A 16816-nucleotide genomic window follows, 5' to 3' on the forward strand; every position below is an offset into this window, starting at 1 on the left:
GAGGGAGGCAGACACTAAAGAGCTCTCTCTCGTTGTAGGTTTTTCTGTGACTGTGGTGCTGGAACACTGTCCAATCCCTGTACGCTTGCCGGAGAGCCTACACACGATACAGACACACTATATGACTCTGCTCCACCTATAGAATCTAATACATTGCAGCACAACTGAATTCCTTTCAGAAAGAAAGTCCTGCCATTCTAATATCATACCTATTAAAACTTTTTTTTTGGAGGAAGTTACACTTGCCCATTTCTGCAGAAAGAGACTGTATTAAAGCGGATGTGTGAGGTGTTGACACTATGGAGCTCAACCTACCAAAAAAGAAAGTGGCAATATGTTGACTCAGGATAACAGAACTGGGCGTTTTAGCATTACTGTGTAAACAAAGACTTTGAAGGGACAGAAGTGAAGAAAAATAAGCTGCAATTTTGTACAGATACCAACTTCTGAGAGCTGGTGTTTTTACAAGTAGCATTGAAACGCAGTCCAATTTGCAGTAGTACTATTCTGTAGACAAGCAGCATTCTTTGTTGCTGCCTTTATGGACATGGGTACCAATTGCTTTTGTAACATGGTAAAAATGTGAGCTAGCACTTCTGCATTTCTTTTGATTTTTTAACATTTATTCAGATTGAGAAATATGATTTAATGCTTTAATCTCATGTAGTTTGTTTCTAATTTCAAGCAAAAAAATCTTATTGTACTTGAATGTGTCCTGTTTTGTTAGCACACCTAGACTTGCTGTAACTGTACTCATGTCCCAGTATGTACGTTCTTTCTATGAAAGAGAAAACACTAATCTTAAATTATATCCAGCAATTTTTCTGGTGTCCTCTGAAGTTAGAATAATCTCCTCCCCTGCCCCAGCAATAGTCTGTACTCAAACCACCCTAACAAAAAGAAAAAAGCGAGTGTTTTAATGAGACTTCCTAGACTATAATGCACTATAAAACAAAGTACCCATGTAACTAAGTTTTGTGAAAGAAATTTTACTATGTTTTAAAGTACACAGTAGAAAGTCTCCTCAAAACAGTCTTGTACTTTACTCTGTTCATAGTTTTTTTTGAACAGTCTGGACATTACTTACATAACCTGCTGGAAAAAAATCACAGCAATTTCCTGCTCTAATGAAGCTGAGACAAGTATATATACAGCCCTATACAGTTTCATAGCTTTTTTCCATTTATGTGTATTGGTGACAGTGGGTAATCAACAGCCTGAAAGTGTATGCATGTACCATAACATCTAGACTTAATATATTGTGGAGTACTCAATAACCATTATGTAGAGGGTAGGTATGAATTAAAGGGTTTAATTTCCTAGGAAAGACAATGGAAAAATGGTCATTTTTAAAAAATAAAGTTTATTAGATCATAATGTTGTCTGTTACTGTGTTTTTGAGAAACTGCCCATACAAAACCTGCATGTCCCTAAAGGTGGCTGATCATCGCGGTGAGTTTCTGCACAGCATTTGCATCACTTGTTGCACCATCCACCACCTGGCACAGATACCTGAGGGGGAAAAAACACCTTTACTGAACATGGATAGATACTGAGGGGCAGAGCTTAAGCTGCCTATCCTGGCACAGCTTTGGGAGACACAGAAGATGCTGGGCCTGGTGTGAAGGCTGCCAGCAGCAGAGGCTCCAGTACCGCTGTAAGGTCCCCCCAGTGCCCCCCAGCACTGCACAGCCTTTCCCCCAGTGTGGCTCAGCACACAGCCAGCCCAGCACCTCTGTGCAAACTAAGACTGGCATAAAATACTGCACTGCCAATCATATCTGCCCTCCTGTAGTACCTTCCCCTCTCTGTGAAGTACGTTTGCTATTCCCAAAAGTAGTAGCTGCCCCCACTGCTGTGAGACTGAGCAAAAGCCACTCCCTAGATTTTAAAGTGGGTACCCACTAAGTAATGTGCAACTTAAATACAGAAACCCAAAGCCTTACCTAAACACTCTTAGTGAAAGGGTTGTTTTTTCAAACTCTTTGGCTTTTCTGTGCCCCTTCTGAATAACTTCATCTGGAATATCTGCAAGTCTTGCTGCATTGAAGCCGTAGCTCTTCGGGCATGCTCCTTCGGTGAACTTGTACAGGAACGTAATTGTTTCCTGGCTTGGATCCTCACTCTCATTTTCAACCATGCATGCCTAGGAAGTGCAAGGCACAAGTCAGTGTTTGCAACACAGGCCTACAGCCTAATAAATGCACGGGACGTCATGTCCTCCTCTCAAAATGCCTGTGACTTGGGGTAGAAGAGCACAGGAAAGGGTGCACAGCATGGGATCCCCCCCAGCCACAAGGAAAAATCCTGTCCTTCAGGCCCCATGGCTTGTGCTGCACTCACACGTACCATGTGCCCCAGGCGCACGGCCGCGCTGTGGGAATGGTCCTCCACCAGCGAGTGGTAGTGAGTGGAGAACAGCGTCCGACAACGGATCTTCTCTGCCAGCTCCTTCACAACAGCACTCGCTATGGCTGTTCCATCGAAAGTAGCTGTGCCTCTGCCTGGAGGGAAAACAGGACAGCTTTGGCACACTCGGGAACAGAAGCAGCAGAGTAAATTCAGTCCATAGTTTACTTGCTACTGGGGAGAGACGCACATCCCTTTAATTGTTAAAACGAAGAACCACAGAGATGGAGGTGCCTTTCTAAAGGCAAATGCAGCAATGCATTTGTAGTGTTGGTTTTTCTCCCTCTGCACTGTGTGGACAAACAGCAGTGAGTGGTGAGAGCCACCAGGATCAGTGGGAAGTGACCCAAGTATTTGCCCCGTAACAATCACACTCCTCTGCACTGCAGAAAAAGATGTTTCTGCTCTCCTGAGGTTTGCTGCAAGTAATTATATAATGGAAAAGCAGGGAAACACAGCTGGAAATAGGATAATAATGAGGGGGGGTGGGAGGTGGTGTATCAGGTCCTGGGGCACACAAAAAATACACGTTTTAGAGAGCATTAGACACTGACCAGTTAAACATCAGGAGCATTATGTTAAAACTATAGAGTAATTACCCAGTTCATCCACAAGAACGAGGGAATGCTCTGTTGCATGCTGGAGAATGCTGGAAGTCTCACTCAGTTCAACAAAGAAGGTGCTTTCACCTTTAAAGGAAATGACAAAAAAAAAAGTAGTCAAAAGATCTGAAAACCACAACTCAACCCCCATTTAATCTGCACTAAAATCTTGGTTAAGGTAAAGTGAAACTTGACAGCAAACTGAAATGGAACAAAAACATACAGCTTTATTTCCAGTGTGAAAATGGTGGGCTTCCATTTGCCAGAAAAAGCAGGGTTTGATTCCCTAAGAGTACAGGCATAGGCATGAGTACAGTTAATTAAGTTTTAAGGCCACCATATCTGTCCACCTTTCACAGCACTGGTCAAATGTACCAGCTGGACAAAAACAGGGGCACTAAGGATACAAGATGGGGGCAATCTTTGGCCCCTTCTTGCTCTAAATGCATGAGACAGGCCTAAGGTGTGTGTGACTTTTCAGTGAAAAAGCAAGCAAAGACTGAGAGACTGGAATTACTGGTTTGGTTGTGATGTCATAAGGTAACAAATTATTTGGATAATAAGGGATTTATTTGTATGCACTCTAATTGAGTGAAATGTGACAAGAGAAGTATTCTGCTGCTGAGGCTTGAACATCTCATGGGAGTTGAAGCAACCCAGATAATGCAAGGTCTGAAATTTAAACGTGAAATTGGTTTTAGCAGATTACAAGCAGAGGCACACAATTATTCCCACCCTTTCACATGATAAATGCACACTTACAAAGTCTGGATTTACTACTTCTTTGTAGTGGTCATTACAAATAATCACAAGCAGTAGCAATTAATGTAAATTATTCCAATAAAGGTAAGCATTTAATTCCTGTACTTGTGCTGCATGAGCACTGCTTTGCTCTAACATAAGTTGTCCAACATGAATTATTAAGCAGTGTCCACTAATCCTGATGTTCTGCATTCATTTGAAGAAATTCCCAAGACTGAGTATGTTTTTACCCATGTTTAAGAATAATCGTTTATTCATTTTAGAAAATAAAGCCCTAAAAATTGCACAGGCAATTTTAAAATTATATTGCTTAAAAAACTAACTTCATAAAAGCCCTGTTGACATCCATTACAGAGCAAATGCCATGGAACAACTTTTGCTGTGCTTTCTTATCTACGCAGTGTGCAAACTAATGCATCAAGAACAGATATCAAACCTAGTTCTTCTGTGCAGTGTTCAGCCTCACGATGTGAAATGTTATAACATTTGTGCACATATTTGTAAAAGAATAGTTCTCAGTTGATAGAAAAAAAAAATTGAAAATGCTGCATTTTGCTAGACCGCCTCTCGTGCAGGAAGGATGGTTTTTATTTCTGCTATAAGCACTTAGGTATTCTTCTACAATTAAGATTTGGTTTTGTACTGAAATTAAAATGGAAACTAGCTAGGCAAAGAAAACCTTAATAACATTCTCTAGGTGCAAAGAAAAGCCTTGATTTAGGGAAGTGTAAATATTTTTTTTAATTAAGAACTCAGAATGATTCATTTCCAAATTCCTTATGTGCAACAAGTCCAGTAGGCTTAAATCCTTTCATAATCACTGACCCATATTTTTCAGCAGAGAGATCACAGAAAATCTGTGCCCTCCTTAAATGAGCAGTGATACTGCTCTTCTTACCACAACAATAATTTTGTTTTTCTAGCCCAGTGACACTTTGCCCACCACCACAGGCAGACTTCCCATTCCAGTTGTTGTGTCACTTATTTCTTCCTCTCCATTAAAGAGACAAAATACTCCCAAGAATTGTCAACTACTGCTTCTAAGAAGGAAGCCTGGCTCTTTTCCTTGTCTGAAGAAATCAGGTTTCAGACATAAGGCATTCTGACTGAAACAAGGGACTTCTAGGCCTGGCAATAAGGTACAAAAAACTCCTCTACAACAGCTACCCAAATATCACTGTCCCATTTCAGAACACTTAGAAAAAGGTATCAATGTGAGTAGAATATAATCAACTGTACCATATCCAAAAAGATATCCCGCAGACTGGTATCCAGCTTTTAATATTAAAATTCATTAAAAGTGATCCTACGTGTCTGTCAGAAATAACAACAGACACGCATGTGAAAGAATAAAGTCTAACTACAATCCTGTTTCCACTCTGAACAATGAGAGGCAACAGATTAGTGCCCAGCTCTCCCTGCACAATCAACGTACCGTCCCTTTCCAACTTGCCACTCAAAGCAAGAGAAGAAAGTCACTGGGCTGGGTGGCAAAAGCCCTTTGGAATAACTCACCCGACATGATTCTGTCTGAGGCGCCGAGCCGCGTGAACACCCTGTCAATGGGGGTGAGCCTGCAGGCCTCTGCAGGTACGTAGCACCCCAGCTGAGCCATGATAGCCAGGAGACCAGCCTGCAGAACAGACATGGACACAGTCACGTTTCTACAATGTGCTTGGAGCTTCAGTTCCACACCGAGAACGAGGGGATGAAACTCTGTTTTCCCCTAAAGCAAAGACTAGAGTACATAAAGCTTCCTACTGTTTTAACAGCTCCAGGCTGCAGCATCATAATCTCAGGCAGGACTAAACTACTCTGGAAGGTTTCAAAACACAAGTTATCACAGCAAGCAGCATTTATAAAGCAAACTCCCTGTTGCTTTCACAGTTGCCACTGATCTCTAGTTTCATCTTGTTCAACCTGCAGAAGCATCTTTTGCCAGATGATGCCAAGTCCTAGATAAGTCAATTGAAAAAGATAAAAGGTACTCTATCACTTTTTCCCAACCATCTCTCACAGGAGAAATAAAACTTATTCCTCCCTAAAGTGAAAGTAGAAAATCTATCTAAACATGGGCATTTTCTACCAGACTGTATCTTTACAGTGCGGTTGTTGTGCTGTGCTGCACACCCCAAAGACCACTTCTGGGACCTCCTCTGGCAACAGCCAGGCCTTGTAATTCCCTTATGCCGAACACAGAGGCACTGTGGAACGTTTGACCTTACACAGACAGCCCATCACCTGTCTCATGAGCGTAGATTTGCCGCCCATATTCGGGCCGGTTACCAACACACAGGAAGCTTCACTGCCGCTGCCTTCATCTGTGCTGCCTATCACGATGTCATTGGGAATAAACTCGTCCCCAAAGAAGGTTTTTGTAATGCACGGATGGCGCGAGTTCCTAAGTTCCAGGAAGGGAGGAGCACTGTCCACAGGCAGCACAATTACAGGTCGGCACAGAGGTCCATCACCATCTTGACTGTAGCGAGCAAGGGACATCAAGACATCTATAAAATTAGGAGACATTACAGTAAGTTACACTTTCTTCATTCACTGGAATTCATTTACTCACTGAATAGCAATTTTGTAAACACAATTTTCCAGTTCATTCCGTTTTCCTCTAAAGGAAAACACCCAAGAAGCACTCTAGAACAAGTAAAAGGTGGGAATATTTACATTGCCTTTCCTCATTCCTTCCAGATTTCTAGTGTTGTCAGGTTAAAATCCTCCCCTCTAGCTTTTTTAAAGTCTTTAAAATCCACATAATTTCACTGCAAAAGTACATGTATAAAATATTTTTTTTTTGCATTGTTTTTTTATTTAGAGTAAGTAAAGAGGAAATCAGCTTCTGTGACAGTGAATTACTTTGTGAAGGATCATAATGCTGCTTAAAAGTTGCCAGAGGAAATTTATATAAATATGAAAATTCTGCTGGTCCAGCAAAAACCAGCAGCACAAGTCCCCCCAGTCAGCTGAGATCTAAGGTTCTAAAAGTTGATTATCTACAAAACGAGACCATTCTATGATTTTAGAGGCTCTACAGACAGAAAACTACAGCTCAGCCTCTACTGGAAACAAATTTAGTATTCTGAATTGATCAGAATTCTCTGATGTTGTGGTGTAGCTGATGTCACTTCTTCCCAGATCTCCCAGCGAATCCATTCCTAGTCAACACTGCCTGCCCACCTGTCCTCCCTTTTCTGCCCCAGTAGCATTCAGAGAATGCTCTCATTTTTCCCTGGAACAAAGACATCCCAGAATCCCTCATCCTAGCAGAAAATTCACAGTACAAAAGTATGCCAGTCCTGAGAAGGGAATAGAGGAGACTGTTCTATCTCAGAAATTTAGAAAGATATGGGGAAGTCTTCCTAGTAGACTACCTTCTTCAAGGCTTGACAATCACCACTTCTTTATTTTTAAAGGCTGCTGAGAGAGCAGCCTGCTCAGATAGAAAGGAGATGACTAGCAGGTTAGATCTTTATACCTCCATTTAATAAGAAGCTACTAATCCATACACAAGAATCGGGAAGCAGTGAGAGACCCACCAGGCTACGCTGAACAGTGAGAAATACTCGGCTGCACATCTACAACCACACAACAGGAATGAAGAAAGAGCTTGCAAACATCCAGACCCAGCAACTGTCCTGCCATTTACTGACAGGAAGGAAACAGGGAATCACTGTTAACTCCAAAACTGTTACCACAATCAGAGTTTTTAAACTACAACTTAAGAGCTGGCAACAAGCCTTTTTTGCTTATCCAGATCAGATGCCACCATTTCCTACACAAGAGTAATTTTTCCCCTATGTCAGAATGAAGCAGAGCTCTTACCCAGCACAGCAATGCACTCCACAGCTGCCTGCCAGTCCTTGCTGTTTTTATCAAAGTTGTAGAACAGGCGCCTCATGCAGTCCTTCAGCGCTGCGTCGCGCCGCTCTTCCGCGTTGACCATCGCCGCCAGATTCTTCTCAATCTCCTTGGTCCAGTAACGCTTGTACCCCTTCCTGCTCGACCTCAGCTCGTACTCCTCGGGCAAGTTACGTGATACGATGCTTTCCGGTATTTCCATTTGGTATCGGTTTTTGCCTGTCCCCCAGTACAGGATGGATTTGGATCCGAGCAGTTTGCGCTGCTTATCCAGGTACTTGCGAAGATCTTCCTCGACAGCTTTAATATCCTGTAGTGCTCCATCATAATCGGGGTCAAAACCTGCCTTTGGAGTAATCACCCCTGTCTTCCGAGCCTGGTTGTGATCAAAAGCAGTATCCCATCTTGTAAGCTCTGCACTCAAGTCTGGGAAGCAGCCATCTGGATTTGTGGCTTTGCGGGTGACTAGCTGCCTCAAGACTTTAGATTTGAAGTCACTGGCAACCTCTTCCATGACGTCAACAATTTCATTCATTACTTTAAAACCCTCCAGTGCAGACAGAAAGTCAGCAATTTTTTTTTTGCTGTATTTGATTTCTTCGTAAAAGATGGCCCTGCTGTCAGGATGGTTCTGGCTTTTAAGTGGTGATCCAATACTGTGAATTTTGTTGAGCAGCCTTTCAAGGTCAGGCAGTTTCTTCAGGTGCTCACTAACTTCAGCCATTTTATCTGGCACTGCTATGAGGTCCTCAACAGCATCCAAACGAGCATTGATGGATTTAGGATTACAAAGCGGAGCACAAAGCCACTGTTTCAGGAGTCGCTTCCCAAATGGTGTACAACAAGAATCAATCCTTTCCAACAAAGTACCTTCTGTGCTTCCATTGGTTCCGTTCTGCAAAACTTCCAAGTTCATCAGGGTGACTCCATCCAGCACCATCCGCTGGTCAGTTTTGGCAAACAAACTACTTGAACTCATAGGTTTTGCAGCAGCAATATCCACAGGGACATATTCCTCGAAGTTTGCCCGTGATAGCAGCTCTTGATCAATCAGACATCTTTTGAGATAGAAGACACACCCCCCAAGAGCTGACAAAGCTAATTCACTGTTATCACCAGGAGTTAATCCCAGGGAGTCACTCTCTGAAGTCAGAGATTTGATTACAGAGGGCAGAGAACACCCATTTTCAGAGTTCTGCTTCTCCTTGAAATACTCTTCTTCAAGAAGGACTTTTAGTGTTTTAGAAGCATTCCAGAACTGGGAACCCGAGATCAGCCCTTCCTGAATGCAAGAAACAAGTGAGCCCTTCAGTATCTTCTGTGTGTCCACAGACAGGTTCCCCTTCTCATAGAGAACCTGCACAGGAGTGTAATGTGCTACTAAAGTCCTAAACCTCGAGCAGTGACGGTCGTCTGAGAACTGGCCTACAAAAAACTTCCCCACTGATGTGTCAACAAAGCAGACTCCGTAAACACGTTGTCCGGACGAGTCTTCTTTCTCCTTAACACACAGAAGGTATCTGCTGTGGTTCTCAGAGGGATCACAGTCCATAATGCTGTAAGTCTGAGTTCCTTTGGTGATGATCCTGCAGATTTCTCGGCGTACCACCCTGTCAAACTTTGTGGTGTGGGCCGTTGACTTGCAGCGCGCTTCCATCATTTCAGGAGTTTCCGTTTGCTCGACCCGGGCTACCTTGTAGCCCTTCTGCACTAGAACATCAGAGAATCTGCCAAATGCAATTTCTGGAAAACCTGAATGGGCCCAAGTACCTTTCATAAAGATCAGGCCCAGCTCATTTACACCAATGACTGCATCCATATGATACAACTCGTAGAACTTTCCAACTTTGTAGAAAATCACAGCATCAAAGTTCTGACTTTTCAGCTGCCACCACCTCCGCATTCCCGGTGTACACTTGTTGAGATAATCCTCGGGCACATGGAGAGTGGAAGGGTCATAATCAGGGTCACCCTGACGCTTCCTGTGCGCATCTTTCCTTTTCCCTTCCTGCAGCCAATCAAGCTTTTCATGTTCCCACACTGTGAAGCCACCAACGCCTCCATTGCAAGCATTTGCTTGAGACTCAAAACTTTCAGGTGCTGCAAATGATGTCAGCTTGGACTTGGCTTCTGAAGAGACGGTTGCTGCTCTTTTGGGTGTTTCAGAAGACTCATTTCCTAAGCTACTCCTTTTAGCAGGTTTTTTCACCTCTGTTCTCTTTCGTTTAGAAGGGACTTTAATGGGACTTTCTGCAACACTCTCTGCATCTGTCTCTGTGTCAGAAGATTCATTTTCATCTACCCCACTACTCGCTTCCTCACTGCTTGCTGCTTCTTTCACATCGGGTTTGAACTCTGTGTCAGAGCCTTCTTGGTCGCTGTCAGAATCCAACACTCTTCTTCTCTTGGTTTTTACGGCTCTTTCCCTGCTCTTTACTCGCTTATTGCTCTTCATGTCCTCCTCACTACTGCAATCATCACTGTTGCCTGATGCATTTTCACTCATCTCCTGGAAAAATAAATTATTTTACCCATAGATAATTCTCGCTACAAAGTCACTGATGCAAAAAGAAGTGCAAAAGTGTGCAATAATGCAGTAGCTATGATACTTCAAGCAAGAGACAGCAGAGCCACAGCCAATTCCATTTACCTTAACAGAATTCAGGTTTTTTCTGGATAACTAACTGCTACTGGCCAGTGGTATAATTAGTCCTATTTGTATCCTTTACAGCTTCATTCATGTGCTTAACTGATGCTGATGAACAAAACATTTAAACTGCACAAAAAGGATTAGCACATGAAATTCAGCAAAAAGGAGAAACGCCTCCATAAACCAACTCAATGTTAACTTTTGTCAGAAACACGATGAGGTCTTGCCACCTTTCAGTACAAGCCCATGTGAGATTTGCCCTTGATTTTTACTTTTGAGTTAACTACTTATTTCCACCTAGAAACATACTACCTTATAGTAACCTTCAAGAAGATGGTGCACGAAAAAGAAACTCCACTATTTGCCTTTTCAGCCTTACACTTTAATAATTCCAGCGACAGCACCGGAAAAAAACATCAGTGGAGGGCCTGGAATGAGTACAAAGTGCCAGTGCCCACTGCACCATTGCCATGAACAAATGTTACAAACTTCTACATTATGACACACTAAAACTTCAGATCAAACTTAAGGCAACTTGGACTATGAATAGCAGATAGAGAAGATTAAAAAGATGCACTAGAAAAAAGCACTTATGAGTGAGAAAGTGGGTCACCCAGAGAGTGATGAGTGAAGAGAGTCAGGGAAGTTAAGTAGCTTCTGAGGTCAGTCCTTACCACGCAAAACACCAGAGAGACTTGTCTTTCAAACTAGAAAAGGTGAGAGACCAGCATGTGACCTGACAACACAGAAGCAGTAAAAAAAAAGACATATGGATACACATACACATACGATTAAAGAGGAGATAAGCTGTGATTACTGTACCAGAGAATTGCAGGATATTCCATGCTTAGTTCCAAGACACAGCTCCTAGGTTCTAGTACTATTTCTGAAAATGACAGCAAGTAAGAAACATTTTACCTCTATTTCCTCCTCTTCCTCCTCCTCTGTGTCTGAAGGTTCATTGCATACTGCCAGCTCAAGCCGCTTAGTTTTATCTTTGCTCATTGCATCGTCTGCTAATACCATTGCTCTTTTAATTTCAGGCTTCATACTGTAAAACATTCCTCCCTTCAGCGTCTCCCCATCTGATGAACCTGCAAAACCACAAATTTGTCAGAAACTGAAGTTAGTCTACCATTTAGACAGTTAGTGTTCGTGCTTCACTTTTAAATGTATTCAGACAACTAGTATAAGTCCCTAACATTCTGCATTGTTACCAGACATTCTCACCATACTTAAATATAGTAACTCATCACTCAGCCTGATAAACTACCCCTAGAGAAAGTATAAACACTCACAAATGAAATGCCTACCTAGTACATGAACACTTGAAGAATTGCTTCTATTTCTGTAACTCATTACCACGTGTGAATACTTCTAAGCTGAGCTCTAAACACCCTCACACTAACTGTAGTAACTACTGAAAATAACGCTTCACACTCGCAGTGCAGCGAACAGGCCTGACTGAGACCACACGGGTATTTTAGCAATCACAGGGAAGTTCAGCCACAAAGTTATCTTCACATTTTAGGCACGAGTCACCTATGACACAGACCTCTTGAATAAAGCTCTGCTGGCCTCCAAACTGCTCCTGGAAGAGCAGCAAGGTGTCCAGACCCAACACTAACCTATTAGCCAGATTAGCTGATCCTCAATCACACTGGTGATTCACCCTGACACTGCAGGGTATAGAGCAAAGCCTGCTATTAATAACTGCACCATTCCCTCATCCTCTTTCACAGCCCCATGGCACGGCAGTTCCTCCTTCCACCACCTGTACACAGCACAAAAACAAAGCCAACCAATCTACAGACTGGTTTCTAGAAAGGGTCCACAGAGACACTGAGATTCATCTTAATGCCATGCTCAAGAAAACAGTGCTATATATAAGATATCATATATTCAACTCGGGGGAAGGAGAAGGAGGACACGAGCATGTGATAGATAAAGAAGGGCAATTCCTGCTTCTGCTCTAACAAGTCTATCTGTCTGCATCCAACAGTAGGATCTGTTTGGATAGGTCCTCACACCCACTCCTGTGAATCCCATCAAACGGTGCTATTGACTGAAGCTTCAGCTCCGACTCAGAGGCAGACAACAGGTAGCTGACTCATAGGAGGCCAACTACCTCAGAAAGAAGCCAAATGGAACTCCTGCTCACACTCATTTCTTTGAGCTTGCAGTAGCAAAGCAGGGAGTTACAAGTAGCTCTTTCTACAGCACAAATGCAACACATTAACAATCCAGATCTCTCCGTTCTAGTTTTGCAAATGCAGTGAGGCAATCTAAAAATATTTTGCATTAATATTAAATGCAATTTAACAATGGCAGGAGAAAAATCTCCTCCTATAATTTAACTGCACACTCAAGTGTGCAACACCTGCATATTCACTCTACCAACTGGTATTCACCTGCCCTTCTTGCATGCCCAGCTGTTACACCTCTGGCCCTGTCCAGTCTATATTTACTCAGGTAAAAACAATAACACAACACAAGAAGCTTCACCATTTTCTTATCCAAAGACTCCAACACTCTTACTTTGTATACCAAGATGCTTTTTGCTTGAATTTTCAAGCAAACCACATATTTTAAATATTTTTACTCTGTTCCGCATTCAACACATTTCTCATGGAATGACCTGTGTATCTGTGACTTCTTATTTTTCCACAATTTTCTATTGGCAAACAGATTAATTCCCTTAGCTGTATTTGCTTTTAAGTGCAACTGCAAGCTCTTAAAATCCATTTGATCCTTTTAAAACACCTTCAGGGAAGGGACATATAAACCATGGACCAACTCACTTGCACTACATTATGTTAACACTCATGGCAATGACATTACCATTTTAATTTAAAACTATGGCCAAAGTGCGGTGCCTTGAAGCATAAAGGAGCCAAAAAATGTGGCTACATGATGATATGAGATGGAACTCTGACTTGTAAAAAGGAAGACTCTGTTTAAATTTAGTTTTTTCACTGACATAAGCAAATCCTAAAGCACATCAGAAATATCGTATTACACCCAAAGTATCTGACTGACCAACAAGACAGTTCACAGCAACATGATTTACACATGACAGTTCACAATGATTTAGTTTTCAGCAACAGTAAAATTATTAAATAAGGGGGAAACAGATCATTATTAGTAATAAGGTAAGATTTATTATGCAAAATGACAATTCTTGATATATTTGATTTTCACTAGTTGGCCAAGTCATTTCTTCAATATGACAAAGACCAACTTTGATTGGTAACTACAAGCAATACCCTCACAAACACACTCAATTCTCAAGTTATATATTTTATTAACAAAACTGCTGCATTGCCTAAAAGAAACACCACAGTAGAATGAATTTTAGTTACCTAACATCCTGAGCCTAGTCTTCTGATTCTGGACAAACTAGAGTTCCTAAGCAGCTGCTTAAAAACTGGGTTCAACACTCCTAATAAATGAAGGATTTCAGGGCTAAAAGTGGAATTACTGGATTTATCCTTTAGATACTTGTTATGTTGATGGGAGAAATGAAGGAAAAATCTTTAAAGCATAAGCAAGTTTGCTTAATTAGTTGTTCTAATCTAATAAACAAGAGGGCTTAGTGGTTTATGTTCAAAGAACTGTATAACCATAATGTACCTGTAATCCTCAAAAACTTGCTGTCTCTAATTTACAAAGCAGAAAACATGCTCAATTCTAATCTTGGTTTTGCTGCTCTTTCTCTATGGAGAATACCATACCCTTACACTTCAAGCACATTTTTCCAAAACAAGTGGCATATTTCTACTTCAGAAAGTTTAGTTTGTATCTCTTACCTTTATATGGCCTCAGGTATTTAATGCTGATCCAGCCTCTTGTAGGGCTGTCATCAAAAAACTGTACATGGACACGAGTGGATTTTCCTTTTCCTCTGACTATTGTTCTTTCAGTCGGGTGGTTGTATATGAGACATGGCCACCAAGGATAACCTTCCATCTTGGCCCAGACCAAGTCCCCAGGAGAATACTCACAGGAGACACTGCAGAGACAACAAATGTGTAATTAAAGGAACATTTAAAAGAGCTCTCTTCATAACTGTAACTGTACACTGCTTCTGAGCGGCTTACGCCCCTTGGGTCTTGGAAGGCTCCCAGGTGGTACAACCTGGATTACACAGTCCTTCTACACCACCACCAATACCTCTCAATTTTTTTTTATTTGCTCCCCCAAGTTCTACTGGATCCCCACAGAGACAGAGTTTTATCACAGAATGGTTTGGGTCTGAAGAGACCCTAAAGATCATCTAGTTCCAAACCCCCTGCCATGGGCAGGAAGACCTTCCACTAGACCAGGTTGCTCAAAGCCCCATCCAACCTGGCCTTGAACATTTCCAGGGATGGGGCATCCACAACTTCTCTGGGCAACGTGTGCCAGTGCCTCACCACCCTCACAGCAAAGAATTTCCTCCTAATATCTAATCTAAACCTACGCTCTTTCAGTTTAAAGCCATTCTCCCTTGTCCTATCACTACTTGTAAAAAGTCCCTCCCCAGGTTTCTTGTAGGCCTCTTTAGGTACTGGAAAATGCTATAAGGTCTCCCTGAAGCCTTCTCTTCTTCAGGCTGAACAACCCCAACTCTCTCAGCCTATCTACACAGGAGAGGTGCTCCAGCTCCCCAGGCATCTCTGTGGCCTCCTCTGGATTCACAGTCACAGAAAACTGGCTGAGGTTGGAAGAGATCTCTGGAGGTCATCTTGTCCAACCCCTCTCCTCAAGCTGGGCCACCTACAGCCTGATGTAACCAGACTCTGTGGATTTAAGGGAGTGAGAGAGTAGCTGGGTCCAACCAGATCTTACCTAAAAGATTGCAGACTAGGTGTTACGAATTATCAACCTATATAACTAAGACAAGTTTTCCTGTAGAGACTAATTATCAACCAGGCACCTAAAGGAAAAGAGTAAGATTTTAAAAAAACCCTCAAGCTACAAAAAATGAATAAATAAAAAACTCTGTCCCCCACTGCAAAGCACCTGATGCAGCTTTTATTTTCTCTCTCCTCCTCCCCTGATATTTCAGCCACTGCCACACTCCCACAAATGATGGCCAGGATATTCCTGAGGGCTGTGGTCCAAGAACCAGCAACACTCAGTTCGCTGACATGTGGGACACTTGCCATCATGGTGTACAGTACAAGAGAGACATGGAGGTCCCAGAGGAGGGCAACAAAGATGTTTAAGGGACTGGAGCATCTCTCTTAGAGGAAAGGCTAAGGGAGTTGGGCCTGTTCAGCCTCAAGATGAGAGGACCAAGCAGGGACCTCATCAACGTGTATAAACACGTAAAGTGGAGGGTGCCAAGAAGCTGGATCCAGGCTCTTCTTGGTGGTGCCAACCAATAGGACAAGAGGCAACAGGCAGAAACTGATGCTCAGGAAGTTCCACCTGAACACGAAGAAGAACTTATTTACTCTGTGTGTGGCCACAGGATGTGCCCAGAGAGGGTGTAGCATCACCCTCACTGGAGGTATTCAAGAACAGTGTGGACACAATCCTGTGCCATGTCCTCTGGGACGACCCTGCCTGAGCAGGGAGGCTGGACCGGATGACACACCCTGGTCCCTTCCAACCTGACCCATTCTATGATACACCACGGAAAGGAAATACAGGCACGAGTGACACACTATTCCCAAAGAGCAAAAACCAACCCCGCGGCTCCGCTCCCCGCAGGTGTCCCATTGTCCCGCCGGCCCAGGCCCGCCGGGAGCGCGGGCCGCTGCAGGCCTGCACAGCCGGACACCGCATCCAGGGAATGGGGACGGGACAGCACCACATCCAGAGCACAGGGGGTGGGACAGCACCACATCCAGGGCACAGGGGGCGGGACAACGACGGGAGCGACGACAGGGGCGGCCCGAGGGTCCCGCTCCCACCGCTGCCGGCAGCAGCCCCGTCCCGCCTTCCCTTCCCGCCTCCACCTCCCCCCGCCTCCGGCCGCGCTCCTGCGGCCTCCCCGCTTCCCCCGCCGGTACCTGGAGGCCTTCACGGCCGCGCCGTCCCCCTCGCCCTTCTCGCCGTTCTCCCCGGCCCGCGCCGCCGCTCCGCCCGCCCCGCCGCGGGTGCTGCGGGCGGCCTGGCGGCCGTTCTGCTCCCCCGAGCCCCGGCGCCGCCGGAGCCCCGCGCCGGCCGGCGGAGGGGCGGCTGCCGGCGCAGGGGCGGCCGCCGGCGCGGCGTCCCCCGGCGGGGCCGGGTTGGCCTTGGAGAAGAAGCGGAGCAGGGTGCTCTGCCGAGACATGGCCGCGGCGGGAAGCGCGCGCCCCCAGCGCGCCAAACACGCGCCAAACCCGCCCCGCCCCCGGGCCGGGCCCCGCCCCCGCCCCGCCCCGCCCGCCGCGTTGGCGGGAACCGTGAGGGGCGACCCGGGGGTCGTTCCCCGAGCCCAGCAGATCTGCCCCTGTTAGCTGTGTTGCGAAGTGTGGGATATGTAAATGTTTTCTTAAAAAAAGGATGTTCTTCGGTGTTTGATATTTTTATGCTTTCAGACCTAATCAGCAAG

At 44.2% G+C, this 16816-nt stretch overlaps 2 protein-coding genes across 3 annotated transcripts in view; one reads left to right on the top strand and one right to left on the bottom strand.

The window, feature by feature from the left end:
• FBXO11 (F-box protein 11) overlaps nt 1-1377 on the top strand; it is a 72263-nt gene extending 70886 nt beyond the window's left edge. For both annotated transcript variants that reach the window (XM_064647990.1, XM_064647991.1), the window contains exon 23: nt 39-1377. In XM_064647990.1, coding sequence (XP_064504060.1) covers nt 39-168 — 130 coding nt within the window. In that variant the 3' untranslated portion in view covers nt 169-1377. The remainder of the gene's footprint in view (nt 1-38) is intronic.
• MSH6 (mutS homolog 6) lies at nt 1344-16560 on the bottom strand. The gene is made up of 10 exons (XM_064647989.1): nt 16293-16560; nt 14100-14302; nt 11209-11384; nt 7605-10149; nt 6015-6280; nt 5289-5406; nt 3009-3098; nt 2350-2504; nt 1947-2146; nt 1344-1512 (listed from the first exon to the last, which is right to left on the bottom strand). Exons 1-10 carry the CDS (start codon nt 16553-16555, stop codon nt 1431-1433), a joined length of 4098 nt encoding a protein of 1365 aa, XP_064504059.1. The 5' UTR covers nt 16556-16560; the 3' UTR covers nt 1344-1430.
• Between the last annotated feature and the right edge of the window lie 256 nt (nt 16561-16816).

Source organism: Pseudopipra pipra, chromosome 3, assembly GCF_036250125.1.
Source record: "Pseudopipra pipra isolate bDixPip1 chromosome 3, bDixPip1.hap1, whole genome shotgun sequence".
In the NCBI taxonomy this organism is placed as follows: domain Eukaryota; kingdom Metazoa; phylum Chordata; class Aves; order Passeriformes; family Pipridae; genus Pseudopipra; species Pseudopipra pipra.